Source organism: Colobus angolensis, unplaced genomic scaffold, assembly GCF_000951035.1.
Source record: "Colobus angolensis palliatus isolate OR3802 unplaced genomic scaffold, Cang.pa_1.0 Scaffold74, whole genome shotgun sequence".
NCBI lineage: Eukaryota > Metazoa > Chordata > Mammalia > Primates > Cercopithecidae > Colobus > Colobus angolensis.
The window spans coordinates 1,924,276-1,940,095 of NW_012121154.1; the positions used below are offsets into that span (position 1 = coordinate 1,924,276).

General features: G+C 34.3%; 1 protein-coding gene across 1 annotated transcript in view; it reads left to right on the forward strand.

The window, feature by feature from the left end:
* SEMA3D (sema domain, immunoglobulin domain (Ig), short basic domain, secreted, (semaphorin) 3D) overlaps positions 1 to 15,820 on the forward strand; it is a 201,857-nt gene that overhangs the window by 57,889 nt on the left and 128,148 nt on the right. The window contains exon 3 of the mRNA XM_011927680.1: positions 5,291 to 5,481. Coding sequence (XP_011783070.1) covers positions 5,331 to 5,481 — 151 coding nt within the window. The 5' untranslated portion in view covers positions 5,291 to 5,330. The remainder of the gene's footprint in view (positions 1 to 5,290; positions 5,482 to 15,820) is intronic.

Genomic DNA, 15,820 nt, shown 5'->3' on the forward strand with positions numbered 1-15,820 from the left:
ATCATAATTTGTTTGGTGTGTGGAGAAATATCATTGGCCATCATAAAGAGGTTTGGAAGCAGATTAGCATTTAATCAAATATAAGACTCTTCGTGATCTCTGAGGAGTCAGATGGCCTTCCACACTCCTTTAGAATATATCAATTGATGGAGAATTCATGACATCTGAAGACAATGAAGTCCACTAATGGACAATTAGTCTTTCAACAAATACTTGCTCTCTTACTAAAGTAGTAGGATATTTTATATGCCTATTAGAAAATACACAGAAGGAAACTTAGAAAGGATAGGATAAATTTAAGTGAAAGTTCTAGCATTCCAAGCTCTACTACTGTGGACCTTTTCACATACCACTTGAATCCTACTTTGATATTATTGCACTTGATCAATGGAATGTATAACAGCCCCCTATAACATAAAGCTTCTCTTTGTTTGCCTATGTTACCTCTTTGGCTTTCAAGTGTTTTTCTATAATCCCTTTTTGTTGTGCTGTCCACAGCCATGCCACAAAGTAATATTACCAATAATTGATCAGTCATGCACACCCTACAAGAAAACCATCTAATCAAACAATAGCTCAAAATCGGAGCAGAAATTTGGCCAAAGTGAGTTAATACAGATATTGCTTTTAATATTGAGATAGGCATATTTCCTTGTGCTTTCTGAACTGGGTAAAAAACATTCCCAAGTGACTTTATATGTACCACTAAGTTATAAAGAACAAAGAGCTCTTTATAAAATTAAATATCAGGGGTTCTTTTCTTCCCTTCCCCAACCTACACACCTACACACACACACACACACACACACACACACACACACTTGAGAAAGAGTCCTAAGTCTAAGTGTTCTAGATTTTCAGGCATGAAGACTTATATATTTTAATTACTATTTTGTGCATAGAAGCTATTTTTTCACACAAATAGTACCTGATCCTGGCTTAATGACTTTTAGAACAAATGCATATGAATAAATAAGACAAATCAATGAAGTTCACATATAAAATTTTGTATCTCTTGCTCCTGAAATAAATTTTTTGACAAGTTACCATCCATCTAATAAGTTCTGGACTCTTTGTGTTCCTTAGGGAAATGGCACAAGGTCTTCTTGAGTTTAGATTATGCATTTGGATCTCTGATTTAGTGGAACAGTGTGTAAAAGTCTCTCATAATCAGAACACTCCCTATTGGCTCCACATCTGAAGATCCCCAAGAGTGCTGTTTCTATCAGGGAGCATCTGGAATAGATTATATTCAGTTAATTGGCTCCAGATCAAGCTTGTTACAGACAGTAGCATGCAGTATAACCTATGCATTTCACTAAATCCACCCACTTTGGGTTAAATCACACCTACTTCTCTCCATAATTCATCCCAGATGCACAACACACACACATGTGCACATAACACACACACATACACACACACAGACAGCAAAATATCAATAGAGTAGGGAGGAGGTTGTTGGCAATACGTTTAACCCGTAAATTATCTCAATTAAAAGATTAACTATTGAATTTATAGGATTGTTGGGAAGAAAAACAAAGAATCAGGACCAGCAGATTGTAGGTCTTGACTGTTTTATAGTAGAAAAATATATAAAGGCTTTTATTTTAAGTTCCAGAAGTATCACCATTTTTGCTTTATTTTGTTCCTCCAAGTGCAGGTTCAGCACACATAGGCACTTCTCAGAATGTCTTAGTAGTAAGGAAAGCAGGGCTTTGATTTTTAACTTATTTAACAATATTAATTAGTTGGGTTACAAGGAACAGTGTTACTACTGTTCATTGAAAACCAAAACATCAATCTTCTTAACTTACGACGTTAGAGGCACAGGGCATGTCTTAGCGATTAATGACCAGTTGGAGGAGTGGATATCTCAATGCATAGCCAAGGGCCATTAACCCCAACTAGTCATTAATTCCCAGGAAATGTCCTGCACTGAGGTCATTATTGCTAATAAAATGCACATATGGAAAATTCCCTCTTTTTTGCCTATGTATATAAACATACATTCACATTACATGCATTGTTACATGTCATAAAAAAGTATTTCACATGTCCAGAAGCTCAAAAAAAAAAAACAAAACAACAACTAAATATAATGAGAAATTTAATATACTTAGTCTCTACATTCATTTATTCATTTTACCTTTCATTTTTTTTAGAGGGTGTGGGTAGGAGGGAGAATACATGTTTGTATGCCAAGGCTATGAGTCTGCTGCAATCAGATATCAGTGCTTTGCTAATAGTGTGAATACAAGAAATAATGGAAGGAACAGGGTAATGGGATTGGAGAAGCACTTATGAATGTGGGTGGAACAGCACACTTGATCAATACCAAAAGGCAGTACGGAGTGATCATATGCATTGTTTTGAGTCATAATATATTAGGTACCAGAGCATGCATGAGCCAAATTTAAGAATTAGCCCAAGATTCTCTTTGGTGTGCTTCTGTTCTATGCCACTGAATTATGCCACATTATCTTCCTTCTCATAGCCATATAACCAAGTCTATCATGCAGCCTGCCTCACTGTTCAGGAGTCCTTAATGAGGTTTCACTGTTTTCTAGAACTGTCTCTGTTTGCTTTCCCAGTCTCTTTTCTCTGACCTCCATGAAAGTATATTTGTCTTGTTTAAGCCTATATGATACTCCTTTGAGTTATTTTGCATAGCGTGTCACAAATGTCTCCATTTTAAATTTATTTTATGGTATGTTATTGTTTATAATCAACTATTCCCTTCAGAAAAATAATCTTATTCATTTCCTCACCTTATAAATAGCGATTAGATATGATGCCAATGGCTGATAAGAATGTATATAAGTGAATATATGTTAGATATATTCAAATACCATCACAAGTTATATAAATATATATTTATTAACATATAAATATGTAAATATTTAAAACTTGTATTGAAATTTGTGTAAAAGCAGCAAGTTTTTAAGGAGAATCTATAAGTCAAAGAATACTGGTATTCTAACAAGTTAAAACTAACTTTTAAAATTAATAAGTTGTAAGAATGCATTGAGATTGAATGATTCAAAACTCATATTCAAATCTAATCTGATACATTTTTTTCTGTTAAAGTGACTGTTTTGTGGCAATAGCATTTATGTGTTCCTACTGGCCTTTAAATAATATAATTTTTAGGACTTTATTATTTTTTTAAAGGCTTTATTAGTGTTCTATATTAAAATTAGCATAATTGAAATATTTAAAACTAAAATTTTCATAAAGGGCTGCTGATGGTGTAGGTGTTTTTGGTCAGAGAGACATTTCTGTTGTCTCACATTTTATCTAATTAGGGGAAACGTCCAGGAAATGTCAATTAAATGTGAATAAAATATGCAACGATTGTTATATTTAATACAATATGATTGAAAGAGTATCTAAATCAACTTGATTATCTGCATATGGAGTAACCTTCTAAAAGAAGAATTAAATGTTGACAGATTATATACGAAGAATAATTTAGTATTTCTTGTAGGTATCTTTGAATGTAATGAAAGTGATTGAAGAAACAACTTATTAAGCACTCACTTTTAACATTTCATGAAGAAATTCAGCATAAAATTGAAGTCTATCCTTAATTATTTATCATGTATAAACGTAATACACATCAAAATTTGATTTTATTTTACTTCCAAAGACTTGACTTAACTGCTGAGATTTAAGGTAACGGAAAACTTGGTATTCAAAATCTGGGAGACATTTTAATACACTGAAGAGCTGATCTCACTTAAGGAAAATTCATCCCTTATTAGGCCTTCTCTTAAAACTAAACCATATAGGCATAAAATATTTATTGTGAATGTTAACTAATTAGAACATTACTTAAAGTCTAATACTTTTCTATTATGATCAAAGCTATCACCATGCAATGTATCATCAAAGAAATTATGGGTTCTGTGGCCTATTTCCTAGTAAGATGGCAGTAAGTTAATTAACATAGAAGAGAAGTTGAAGACTCTAGCAGCAGCTGAAGATCACTAGTTTCTACCATAATGCAAAGCACCCGAAGACTTAGGTGTGAAGAAAGCAGACGCCAGCTAAAGTCCTGATCATGTGTTGATTTGATCCATCTCCTACTTGCCGTGTACCTCTGGAAGAACTATTTCACTCTGTACCTCAATTTTGTTTCATTGGTGAAGTGAGATAAATAATTACCCACCCTTAATGGCTGTTTTTAAATTAAATTATTTAATCCATGTAAAGCACTTTTCAAAAAGTATTGGGTACATATAAAGGCTCAGTAAGTATGATTTGTAATTTTTATTACCAGGCTTAGTTTGGAATACGTGTTTTGATTTACTCTACATCTTACAGAAAACAATGAAATTAGCCTAGTTTATGGCAACCCAGTTAATAACCACCCCCTCCTTCTTATAAATGCTTATATTTTAGAATTTGTTTTTCTATTCATTACTTCCCTGTGTGGAATAATACAGGTTTCAGGTAAGATTGCATTGTTCCAGGCCTAACACCTATACTGGGGCCCTTACCTAATTAAATTTAGTTTCTCACATTTAAGTGGAATTTTTAAATGTCTCTAAACTCAGAAACAAGAGAACTTGTCTCAAAATTACAGCTTTTGTCTCTTTCAGTTGGTGGACCTTTTTATTTGGGGATGATATGGGGCAAGTATGGACTTCTACCAGTGAAAGTGGTCTCATCTGATCAAATAATTCAAGTTTCGAGAAAAGTTGGTTCTTGAGATATTTGCTTAAACAAAACACAGAAACAACTTTAGTCAAGGAAAAAATGTTAAATATCAAAATAGTTTAAATTCTAGTGGTGCTTTTATTTCTACATCTGGACAAATCCAGTCCTTAATTTTATTCCCCAGTTCCGATTCGTTTCTGTAAGAGTAAAACAAGAGCTATGGGGAAATTATTTTTAAAAATCTATATACATTCAATAAATTATAATTTAGTAAATTGAGGAAAACCTGCCAACTGCTATCTTAATAGTTTTTTTTTTTGATACTTTAAGTTCTGGGATACATGTGCAAAACATGCAGGTTTCTTACATAGGTATACACGTGCCATGGTGGTTTGCTGCAACCATTAACCTGTCATCTACATTAGGTATTTCCCCTAATGCTCTCCCTCTCCCAGCCCCCCAGCCCCCAACAGGCCCTGGTGTGTGATGTTCCCTTCCCTGTGTCCATGTGTTCTCATTGTTCAACTCCCACTTCTCAGTGAGATGATGTGGTGTTTGGTTTTCTGTTCCTGTGTCAGTTTGCTAATACCTTAATAGTTCTTTTTTTTTTTTAACTCTTTCTTAGATTAAATTAACACCGTTGGAAAGAGAACATTGTTTTAATCATGAATGCTAATAAAGATGAGAGACTGAAGGCCAGAAGCCAAGATTTTCACCTTTTTCCTGCTTTGATGATGCTAAGCATAGCCATGTTGTTTCTTCCAGTTATTGGCACTTCAAAACAAAATATTCCAAGACTCAAGCTAACCTACAAAGGTAAATATATACATATTTTCTAAATTGTTTATTAAGATTTTTAAATGTCTTTTTTGATTGCTATATTTTTTCTTTCTAGAAAAGCATATTGGCTTTTGTGAAATGTTTATTATGTTGGCATAAATTCATAAAATAGAATTATAGAACACGAAGCCCAATCACTCATTTTTATGAGGAAAAATATGTTAAAGCTGTTCAAGTACCCTTTTCAGCCCAGTATTTATAATAATCAGTTTGATCTGCAAGTGGTAAACGGTTTGGTGTTAAAACAAATCAATCCTTAAAAATAGAAAAATGTTAACTAATTTCACATAACTCTTGCTAGTTTATTCCTAGTTAGAGAGGATTTTTTAAAATAACACAGTAAGATATCTTCAAAAAGAATTTAAGACAGCAGGATAACTTCAAGTTCTCAACTACATATGCATTTGGTAATAGAAAAAGACAATGTGAAAGGTTTAAAATACAAAAAAGATGAAACAACTTGGCTAAGAAATGAAATCTGCTGAGCTAGTTTTTAAATGTTTGATATAACAGCAAAGTTTATGTGAATTACGGTTGGTCATCTTTGTGTGTGTCTGTGTCCAATTTCATGCCCAAATAGTTTTTACTTTGGTTTTCCTTTTTGATGTACTCTGGGGTCATTAATACCTCAAGAAATAAAACAGATGTAGGGAGAATAAAACTTCTTTATTCTCAATGTGATAGGCAAAAATTATGCTGGCAATTTGATATCCTCTGATCTCTTTAAGATGACATTTTATAGACAAACAAAATACTAATAAAAGCATATTAGATGTTAAATCTAAGAGTAAGTTGAATTAGCACATTATATCCATTACATATCTTATATGTTGGTATTTGTACAGAATATATGTCATATATTAAAGAGTTAAACAATTTATATATTTTTGAGTTCTTATGTTTTTATATGTATCAAACTCATTTGAATTGGAAGTCTATTTTTTGGTAATCTAGGATGTTTTTATCCGGAAACATTGATCACATTATGAAATATAATTTATTGATGTCTTATTTAATCAATAATTAAAACCTTTTTTTTTTTTTTTTGAGATGATGTCTCATTCTATTGCCCAGGCTAGAGGGCAGGGCATGATCTCGGCTCACTGCAACCTCCCCTTTCCGGGTTCAAGCGACTCTCTCACCTCAGCCTCCCGAGTAGCTGGGATTACAGGTGCCCACCACCATGCTTGATTAATTTTTGTATTTTTAATAGAGATGGGGTTTCACCATGTTGGCCAGGCTGGTCTCGAACTCCTGACCTCAAGTGATCCACCCACCTTGGCCTCCCAAAGTGCTAGGATTACAGGCGTGAGCCATCTTGCCGGGCCATAATCAATAATTAAAACCTGTATTTGATTGTCTTCCATTTCTTAAACATAGATATATTCAATTTTCTGTCATTCCCCTAAAATTATCTTGGTTTCAAGTGAACATTAACAATTATGGTAAGGTTTAGGCCATAAATAAAAAAGTCAAGGCTTTTAACCATGCCAGTATAAATAGTACTGAATTATGCCTTCTTCCATAAACAACTATTCATCTAGATAAACTATATGAAGCAACTATTTTTAGACATTGAGCAATAGGCAGAAAAGATGAAAGAAAGAAACTACCAGTGGTACATGCCTATAATTCTAGCTATTCAAGAGGCTGAAGCGAGAAGATTGCTTGAGCCCAGGAGTTTGACTGGAGTGAGCTAGGATTGTATCACTGTATGTGAGACTCTGTCTCTAAAAAAGAAAAAATAAAAAACAAAAAAACACTTAATGGCGCAACTCGGAAAGGGTTTGGGGCAAACGGAGAATTTGTGCGCTGAGCCAAGATATTGAGCTGAAATATTGGAGGTCAAGGAGTGCCGAATGATATAGCAGTTCTGCCCACCCAGAATTTTAAAACTTTACCAAAACCTGGGGCACTCAGTTGATATGCTGCAAGGGTCATTTTATTTTTTAATTTTTATTTTAAGTTCAAGGGTGCATGCCCAGGTCTGTTACATAGGCAAGTTGTGTCATGGAGATCTGTTGTGCAGATTGTTTCATCAAACAAGTATCAAACCTTGTACCCATTAGTTATTTTTCCCGATCCTCTCCCTCCTTCCTACCTCCATGCTCTGATAGTCCCCAGGGTATGTTATTCCCCTCTATGTGTCCACGTGTTGTCATTGGTTAGTTCACATTTATAAGTGAGAACATGTGGTATTTTTTATTTTTCCTCCATTAGTTGGCTAAGGATAATGGCCTCCAACTCTATCCACGTCCCTTTAAAGAACATGGTCTCATTCTGTTTTGATGGCTGCATAGTATTCCAGGGCATATACGTACAACATTTTCTTTATTTAGTCTATCATTGATGGGCATTTAGGTTGATTCCATGCCTTTGCTAATGTGAATAGTGCTGCAATGAACATACAAATGCATGTGTCTTTATAATAGAAAGATGTATATTTTGGAGGTATATACCCAGTAACGGGATTGCAGGTTCTACTGGTATTTCTGTCTTTAGATCTTCGAGAAGTTGCCACACTGTCTTCCACAATGGTTGAACTAATTTACACTCCCACCAACAGTGTATAAGCATTCAGTTTTCTCCACAACCTTGCCAGCATGTGTTATTTTTGTCTTTTTATATAATAGCCATTCTGACTGACTAGTGTGAGATGGTATCTTGTTGTGGTTTTGATTTGTATTTCTATAATGATCAGTGGTGTTGAGTTTTTTTTTTTTCCACATGATTGTTGCCCACATGTATGTGTCCTCTTGAAAAGCATCTGTTCATGTCCTTTGCCCACTTTTTAATGGTGTCGTTTATTTGAAACTATAAAAACCCTGAAAGACAACCTAAGCAATACCATTCACCACATAGGCATAGGCAAAGAATTCATGATGAAGATGCCAAAAGCAATTGCAACAAAAGCAAAAATTGACAAATGGGATCTCATTAAACTAAAGAGCATCTGAACAGCAAAATAAACTATCAACAGTTGACAGTGAGTAAGCAGGATTGAGTCAACAGACAACCTACAGAATCAGAGAAAACTGTTACATACTATGCATCTGGCAAAGATCTAATACAAAGCATCTGTGACGAACTTAAACAAATTTACAAGGGTCACATTATGAGAGCTCAGCTATTCTATTCCTACTGTAAGGGATACTTTAGTCCTACCTTAAAAAACGTGACAATAAGTCTCAAAAGGATTGAACTGATCTTCCAGTAAACTCAATATCCGCCAGAAAAAAAAAAATCTCAACAATTTTTAAAATAAGAAAACCCAAATCAACCATACTCTCAACAATTTAATATTCATAATGTCCAGATACAAGAAAAAAATTACTAGACCTACAAAGAAACAGGAAAATTTAATGATAACAAGGGAAACATGCAGTTAATGGAAGGTAAATTGAAGTGATGCAGATGTTCACATTAGCAAAGATTTTAAAATAGCTATTATGAATATGTTCAAGAATTTAAAAGAAAATGCTATCAAAAGGAATAAGCAGATATGGAATCTCAACAGAGAAGTGAAATATATTAACAAAACTAAATGAAAACTCTAGTAATGAAAATTGTATCTGAAATTAAAAACTTACTGCATGAATTAAAGATTGGAGATAGAAGAACAACATTCAGTAAACCAGAAGATAGAGAAATAGGGATCATCCAATATAAAGAACCCTTGAGTTTTTTACATGTCAATTTATAACATATTCCATTAAACCAAAGCCATATCTAGAAAGTTCTTTTGTATTCCTTTTGTTCTTTGTGTGACTATAATGGGATATCTTTAAATTCTTTGATGCTCTATTGTTTAAATAAATAAATACATATATATATATCTTTACATCTGTATCTATCTATAAATATATATATCTTCATATCTATATTTATATCTATCTCTATATATAGTATCTACATGTATCTCTATATATAGTATCTATCTCTCTATAAAGATACTATATATAGAGAGAGAGAGATAGATACTCTTGCTCTGTCCCCTATATACAGAGAGAGATAGACAGATAGATACTCTTGCTCTGTCTCCCATGCTGGAGTACAGTGGCAAGATCTTGGCTCACTGCAGCCTTGACCTCCTAAGCTCAAGTAATCCTCCCACCTCAGCCTCTGGACTACAAGCATGAGCCATCATGCATGGCCAATTTTTGTATTTTTTGTAGAGACAGAGTTTCACTATGTTGCCCAGGCTTGTCTCCTGGGCTCAAGCAATCCACCTGCTTCAGCCTCCCAAAATGCTGGGGTCATAGGAGTGAACCACCTTACCTGGCCAAAAGATAATCTTTAAAGCCACAGGTTTTATGTTTTATTATGGCAGTGCCCATTTCTAAAACCAAAATGTAATTTGGATAACTATTGCTGTATAACAAGCCATCATAAAACTCATTCCCTTAATAAAACAACAATTACTATATCCCTCAGTTTCTCTGGGTCAAGAATTTGGAAAGGCTTAGCTGGGTGGTTCTGGTTTGTACTCTTTAATGGAATTGTAATCAGACAACGGCTAGAGTTATAACAGTAAGGGTCTGGCTGGCATCTCTTCCTTGATGTATCCTCAGGTTCTTCCGAGGGAGTCTTTTCACTTGGGTAGTTTGGGCTTGCTCAGGGCCTCAAGTGCATACATTAAACAAAGTGGAAGTTTCATTGCCTTTTTATACCTAGCTTCAGAAGTTACATGGCATTGGTTCCAGAGTATTCTATTGGTTGAAACATGAGAAAGCTTCACTCAATTTTAAACGGAGAGCACAAAGTCTGTACTTCTCAATCATAGTAGTGTCAAAGTCACATATGTAAGGAGCTGTGGCATGGGAGGTATTGTTGATACATATATATATGTATATATACACATATATACATATATAAATTCTTATATATATATCTGAAACAAATTGATAATAAAAACCAAGTTTATATAGGGTAAAGTACTTATTCAGACACTTCACAAACATATACATAGCCAATAAACACTTAAAAATGCTGGCCCTCATGAGTCATTGGGTAAATACAAATTAATATTACAATGAAATACTCTTATATATCTGTTGGAATAGCTAAAAACATGAAACACTGATTATATCAAATATTTGTGAATCTGTGGAACAATTTGAGCTTGCAAACATTGCTAATGTAAGAGTTAAGTTGGAAATTGTTTTGGCAGTTTCTTATACTATTATACATGCACTTACCATTCATTTGAAGTTCTAGAACAGGCAAAACTAATCAATGGTTTAAAAATATGATAACAGTTGCCCTTGTTGTTGGGGAACAGAGAGGATTGACTGAGAGGGGCATGAGAGGAAATTTTCTGGGAATATAAATGTGTTTTCTGTCTTGATAGGGATGTTGAATGCCTAAGTGTACAGATTTGTCACAACTCATTAAATTGCACATGTAAAGTCTGTCCATTTGCCTATATATAATATTGCCTTAAAAAAGAATAGAAAACAAATATTAAAATCCAAGGAATACAGAAAGGATATGGAAAGTTTGAACTAAAGGAATTGAAGACATAAAAAGGGAAACTCTGGTTTCTTTAATACAGTGAATATCGCAAAAGCACCGCATTGACAAACATGAGTAATGCAAACATCACGCTTGCAAATATATTTTAATAATTGATAATATTCACTAAAGAGTCATAATGAGCAAAACATTGGCATAAGGACTGTGTGTGAATTATCTCATTACCTCGCTGTGAGATGCGTATTATCTCCCTTTCCTATGTATGAAGATACCGAGGTACTGAGAGATTGAGCAGTTTGCCAGGGTCACAAATTTAATTCATGGCTCAACTCCTGGGTCAACCCCAGGCTACTTAGAGCTAGGATTCTAGCCAAGTCTCTCTCACTGTAGACATAAGTATTTCCTTCCTGAGGCATTTACCTGTCATAGTGAATAAATTGACAGAAGCATCATGCTGATATTTGACTAAAACTGATTATGTGATTTTCAATTGCCAACATTAAATGAAGTTGAAGAAGATTACATGTACTCTTTAAGATCACTGGGTAGCCAAAAAGATTATTTGATTTTTGTGGGATTTTATGCCAATTTGCTAAACTTATTTTTTAAAAGTTGATTGTGATAAACTGTCTTTGTAATCAAAATTTCATAGAAAAGTGAGTCTTAATATTACATCAAATTGTCATCTGAAAATAACAGCTTGTATTAATGTATGTTTTTGGCCTTAGAGCCAACTCTATAAGGATTAAAAATCTTGTTTTATTTATCTTTCTCTAAATTTTCATTCCTCTCAGCACCTTATTCTTATATATAAGGATAACTGATATGTTTTTCTTGGAGTAAATGCAAAAAGCTCTACTCTTTTGATGTTTCTTATATTCAGTATTTGTTTCAACTTTATAATTTTTTCAGATGTTTTAGGTTGTCTACATGTCAAAGGCTGGTAATCAGAAGCAGAGACTGAATGCAGGATAGAAATCCTAGATATCTTCCAACACACCCTCAGCACACACCCATACTTCCCTACCAGCTCCCCAGGGCTACTGTTAGTGAGTCATTTCTCAATTGTATGCTAATAATAGAGTAGTCACCTTTGTTAAGAGAACTACTGATAATCCTTTGCTGCTCACAGCACACCATTTTAAAGAATGCTGAACCATTTTAATGAATGCAGAGTATTCATTTTGAATATCACAATTGTTCAGCACTGTGAAGTGTATATTTCCCATTCACTTCCAAAAATTTCAAGTTTTCCTATCCACCTCTATAAAATCAAGCACTTTAGAAGGAAAAGTAGCTCAAATCCTGACATACCACCTTTTAAAAGCTGTCTTTTCCTGGATTTTAAAAAGCTGTGACACAAAAATTACCATTAATTTTGTGTTCTGCTGGGGCAAACTGCTTACATACCACATTCCTGCTTCTGAGGTAAGAAACACAACATTTCCTTGACATTTTCATTTTTTCTCTCATGACAACTTATTGACTTGAGATCAGCTGGGACTATCCTTTGCTTAGACAGTATTGAGAGTCTGAAAGGTTATTCTTGGGCACTAATACACTGGTAGAATGTGAGGTTAAAAATAATCAGCCAAAATAAAAAAATATACTAATTTTAGTTTTAAAAATAATTAATGTTTATAGACATAAAATTAGCTTTGTTTTCTTTGCTTTCCATAATTCATATCTTCTCAGTGTAAACCAAAGATGCAGGCAGTATCTATAGTAGTAGAGTTAGCTACTTGGACGAGGTTCAAGGTAATATTAAGGGATTTCTTTTCTTTCTTTCTTTTTTTTTTTTTTTTTTGAGATGGAATCTCACTCTTTCGCCAAGCTGGAGTGCAGTGGCCCGATCTTGGCTCGCTGCAGCCTCTGCCTCCCGGGTTCAAGCGATTCTCCTGCCTCAGCCTCCTGAGTAGCTGGGACTACAGGCACATGCCACCAAGCCCAGTTAATTTTTGTATTTTTAGTAAAGATGAGGTTTTACCATGTTGGCCAGGTCTCATTTTAGTAAAGATGAGGTTTTACCATGTTGGCCAGGTCTCATTCTCTTGACCTCGTGATCTGCCCACCTTGGCCTCCCAAAGTACTGGGACTGCAGGTGTGAAGCAACACGCCCGACCTATTGAGGGATTTCTTAAAGTATTTCTTAAACAACAAGGGAGTTGTAGCAACCATTTTATCCAAAGAATGCTCTTTAATAAAGGCTTAACTGAGAACCTCTGAATCCACAGGGGCTTGGTAGTTTGCTTCCATTGTTGTGCAAAGAAATTTCCCTTTTGTCCATGTTGTGAATTCTTGCATATTTATGACTACTAAACTTTTTTCTTGAATAACAAGTAAGGAATCACGGAGGTCAGAATGTTCTATATTTCCAGGTTTTGTATTATATGATTATTACTATAAATATTGTCTTACAAATTGGGCTTCTCATAGTGACTTCTATAGTTTATGCCTCAATTGTAAAAATAATATTTGAGAGACGATCTTCTCAAATTGCACAATAATATAAGTATTTTCTATCTCACCATCATCACTATGGACTTTGAATGTGTTGGAGATATTTATACTAAGGAATCACTGGTGTCTGTAACGTTATTTGTTTGGAAAACTCCAGAAGATGAGATAGGTTTAAGTCTTCAGCAAGAAAAGTAACTCATTTAATATTTACCATATATTCATCCATTCTACAAATACGTAATATGGAATCACTATTTACTAGGCATTGTTTTAGATAAAAGTCACTGTCTCATTGGAGCTTATTTTTCACTTAGGGAGACAAATAGTAAACAAGCAACAAACAGGTGAATATCATTTCAGATAGTACTAAGTGCTATCAAGAGTATAAAGCCAGAGAATGACTGGGCCCAGGTACCCTATTCAGATTTTACCACGTGTAAGTCTCACAACACTGTTTTTATACCCATTGTTTTCATAACTACTTTATAGATAAGATACCTGAGGCTTAGAACCTGAGTCTCTTGCCCGGAAGCAAAAAGCTATTAAATAGCCCAACCAAGCTGTGTGCTTACATTTATCTACTTCAACGTCCATGTTATTGTCAACTCACCATGCCCTTGAGGAAAACATTACATTTTCAAGAGGATAAATATTAAGATATAAAAAATAACAAGGTTTTACCATTATTTCTTTAGCATCAAGCTATTTTCAATAAATTCTGATAGTAGTAATTAATTATGTTGTGCACCTCCAACATTTATTAGATGTATATTCATTGACAAGAAAAACTTCAAAATTCCCTTTTGAATTTTTATCTGCTTATCTTATAACTAGGGATTACTGGATCTTCTAGAATTGTTCTTTGTTTTATCAGAATTTTCTAAAAAATGAATAAGTAAGGCTATAGATTTTTCTGTAATTTACAAATTATTTAGCTGTGAAATTTAGCATGTGTGTCAAGTAGAGATGTCATTTAACTAATCTAATTTGTTTGATTTGTATTGATACATCTAATAATATGTATTTTATCTGGATTCAGTATGATATAGCAGTGAATTATTTACCAAGATAGAAAGTGACCAGCACTGTGGAGAAAAATGAATCAAGACAGGGAGCTCAGTAGCGGTGGGAGTGCAGTCATCAAATACTGTGGTCAGGAAAGCACTTCCTGAGAGAATATTTTCACAGATGCTTAAGCTAATCATGCAGATATCAGGAATATTTTTGCAGAAAGAACATCAAGTGCAAAGGCCCTGGAGTGAAAGTGTGTCTGGCATGTGTAAGGATCCTAAAGAAGATGGTATGGCTAAACAAATAGTGGGATGGAAGAAAGAAGAAAATTGACTAAATAGAGAGTTAACAGGAGGGAGGAGGGATCAGATCTTCTACTGCTGGCATTTAGTCTGAGTATTACGGGAATCCACTGAAGAATTCTGAGCACAGTCTGACATGATCTGACTCTCAGAATAATAGAATCATTGTAATTTGCATGTTGAGAATACACAGAAAGAAAGAGATCAAGAAATAGGGAGCCAAATTTGAGGCTATTGTAATAATTCATGTGAGAATTAATGGCCTGTGGCACAAAGTGATAGGAGTGGATACACATATATAGAGCCAACAAGATTTGCTGATGAGCTGAATATAAAGTGAGAGAGAAGTCAAAGATGACTCCATGGCTTTTGTGGTTTTGTTTTGTTTTGATGTGGTCTACAGGTGGAGGTACCATTAATTAAAGTGGGAAATACTGTGGAAGATGTAGTTTTGTGGAGAAGATCAAGCGGACATATTTTGTTTGAGAAGGCTATTAGACACCTAAGTGAGATGCCAAGAAGGCATTTGAGTACATTTATAACCCTGCAGTTCACGAAGATGTCAATTGGAGATACGAATTTGACCATTAACATATAGAAATTTTTAAATCTACAAGGCTGTGAAATAATTAAGGGATAAAGCAGAATTCAAAAGATTGGCTTCTGGTGTACTATCAAGTCAGGAGATGGGATAAAGGAAGAATTAACTGCAAAGTGAACTGAAGAGGAATGCCCAGGTATATAGGAGAAAAATTAGGAGTTATAATACAGAAGGCATTAAATGAAAAAAGTAAAAGGAAAGAGATAATCAGTGGTGTCAAAGTCACCTAATACGTCTAGAGAGATGACAACTAAAAAGTAACATTAAATTTAACAGAGCTCACTGTTGACTTTGATAAAAGCAGTGTCTGAGTGTGCCAGCCAAAGCCCGATTAGGATGGATTCTTGAGAGCATGGGACTGGAGACACTGACTATAGATAATTCTCTTAAGGAAATTTTTGATAATTGTCACATAGGCATTAGCTGGAGGAGCAAAGAGATCAAGAGACTTATTTTAATGCAAGAT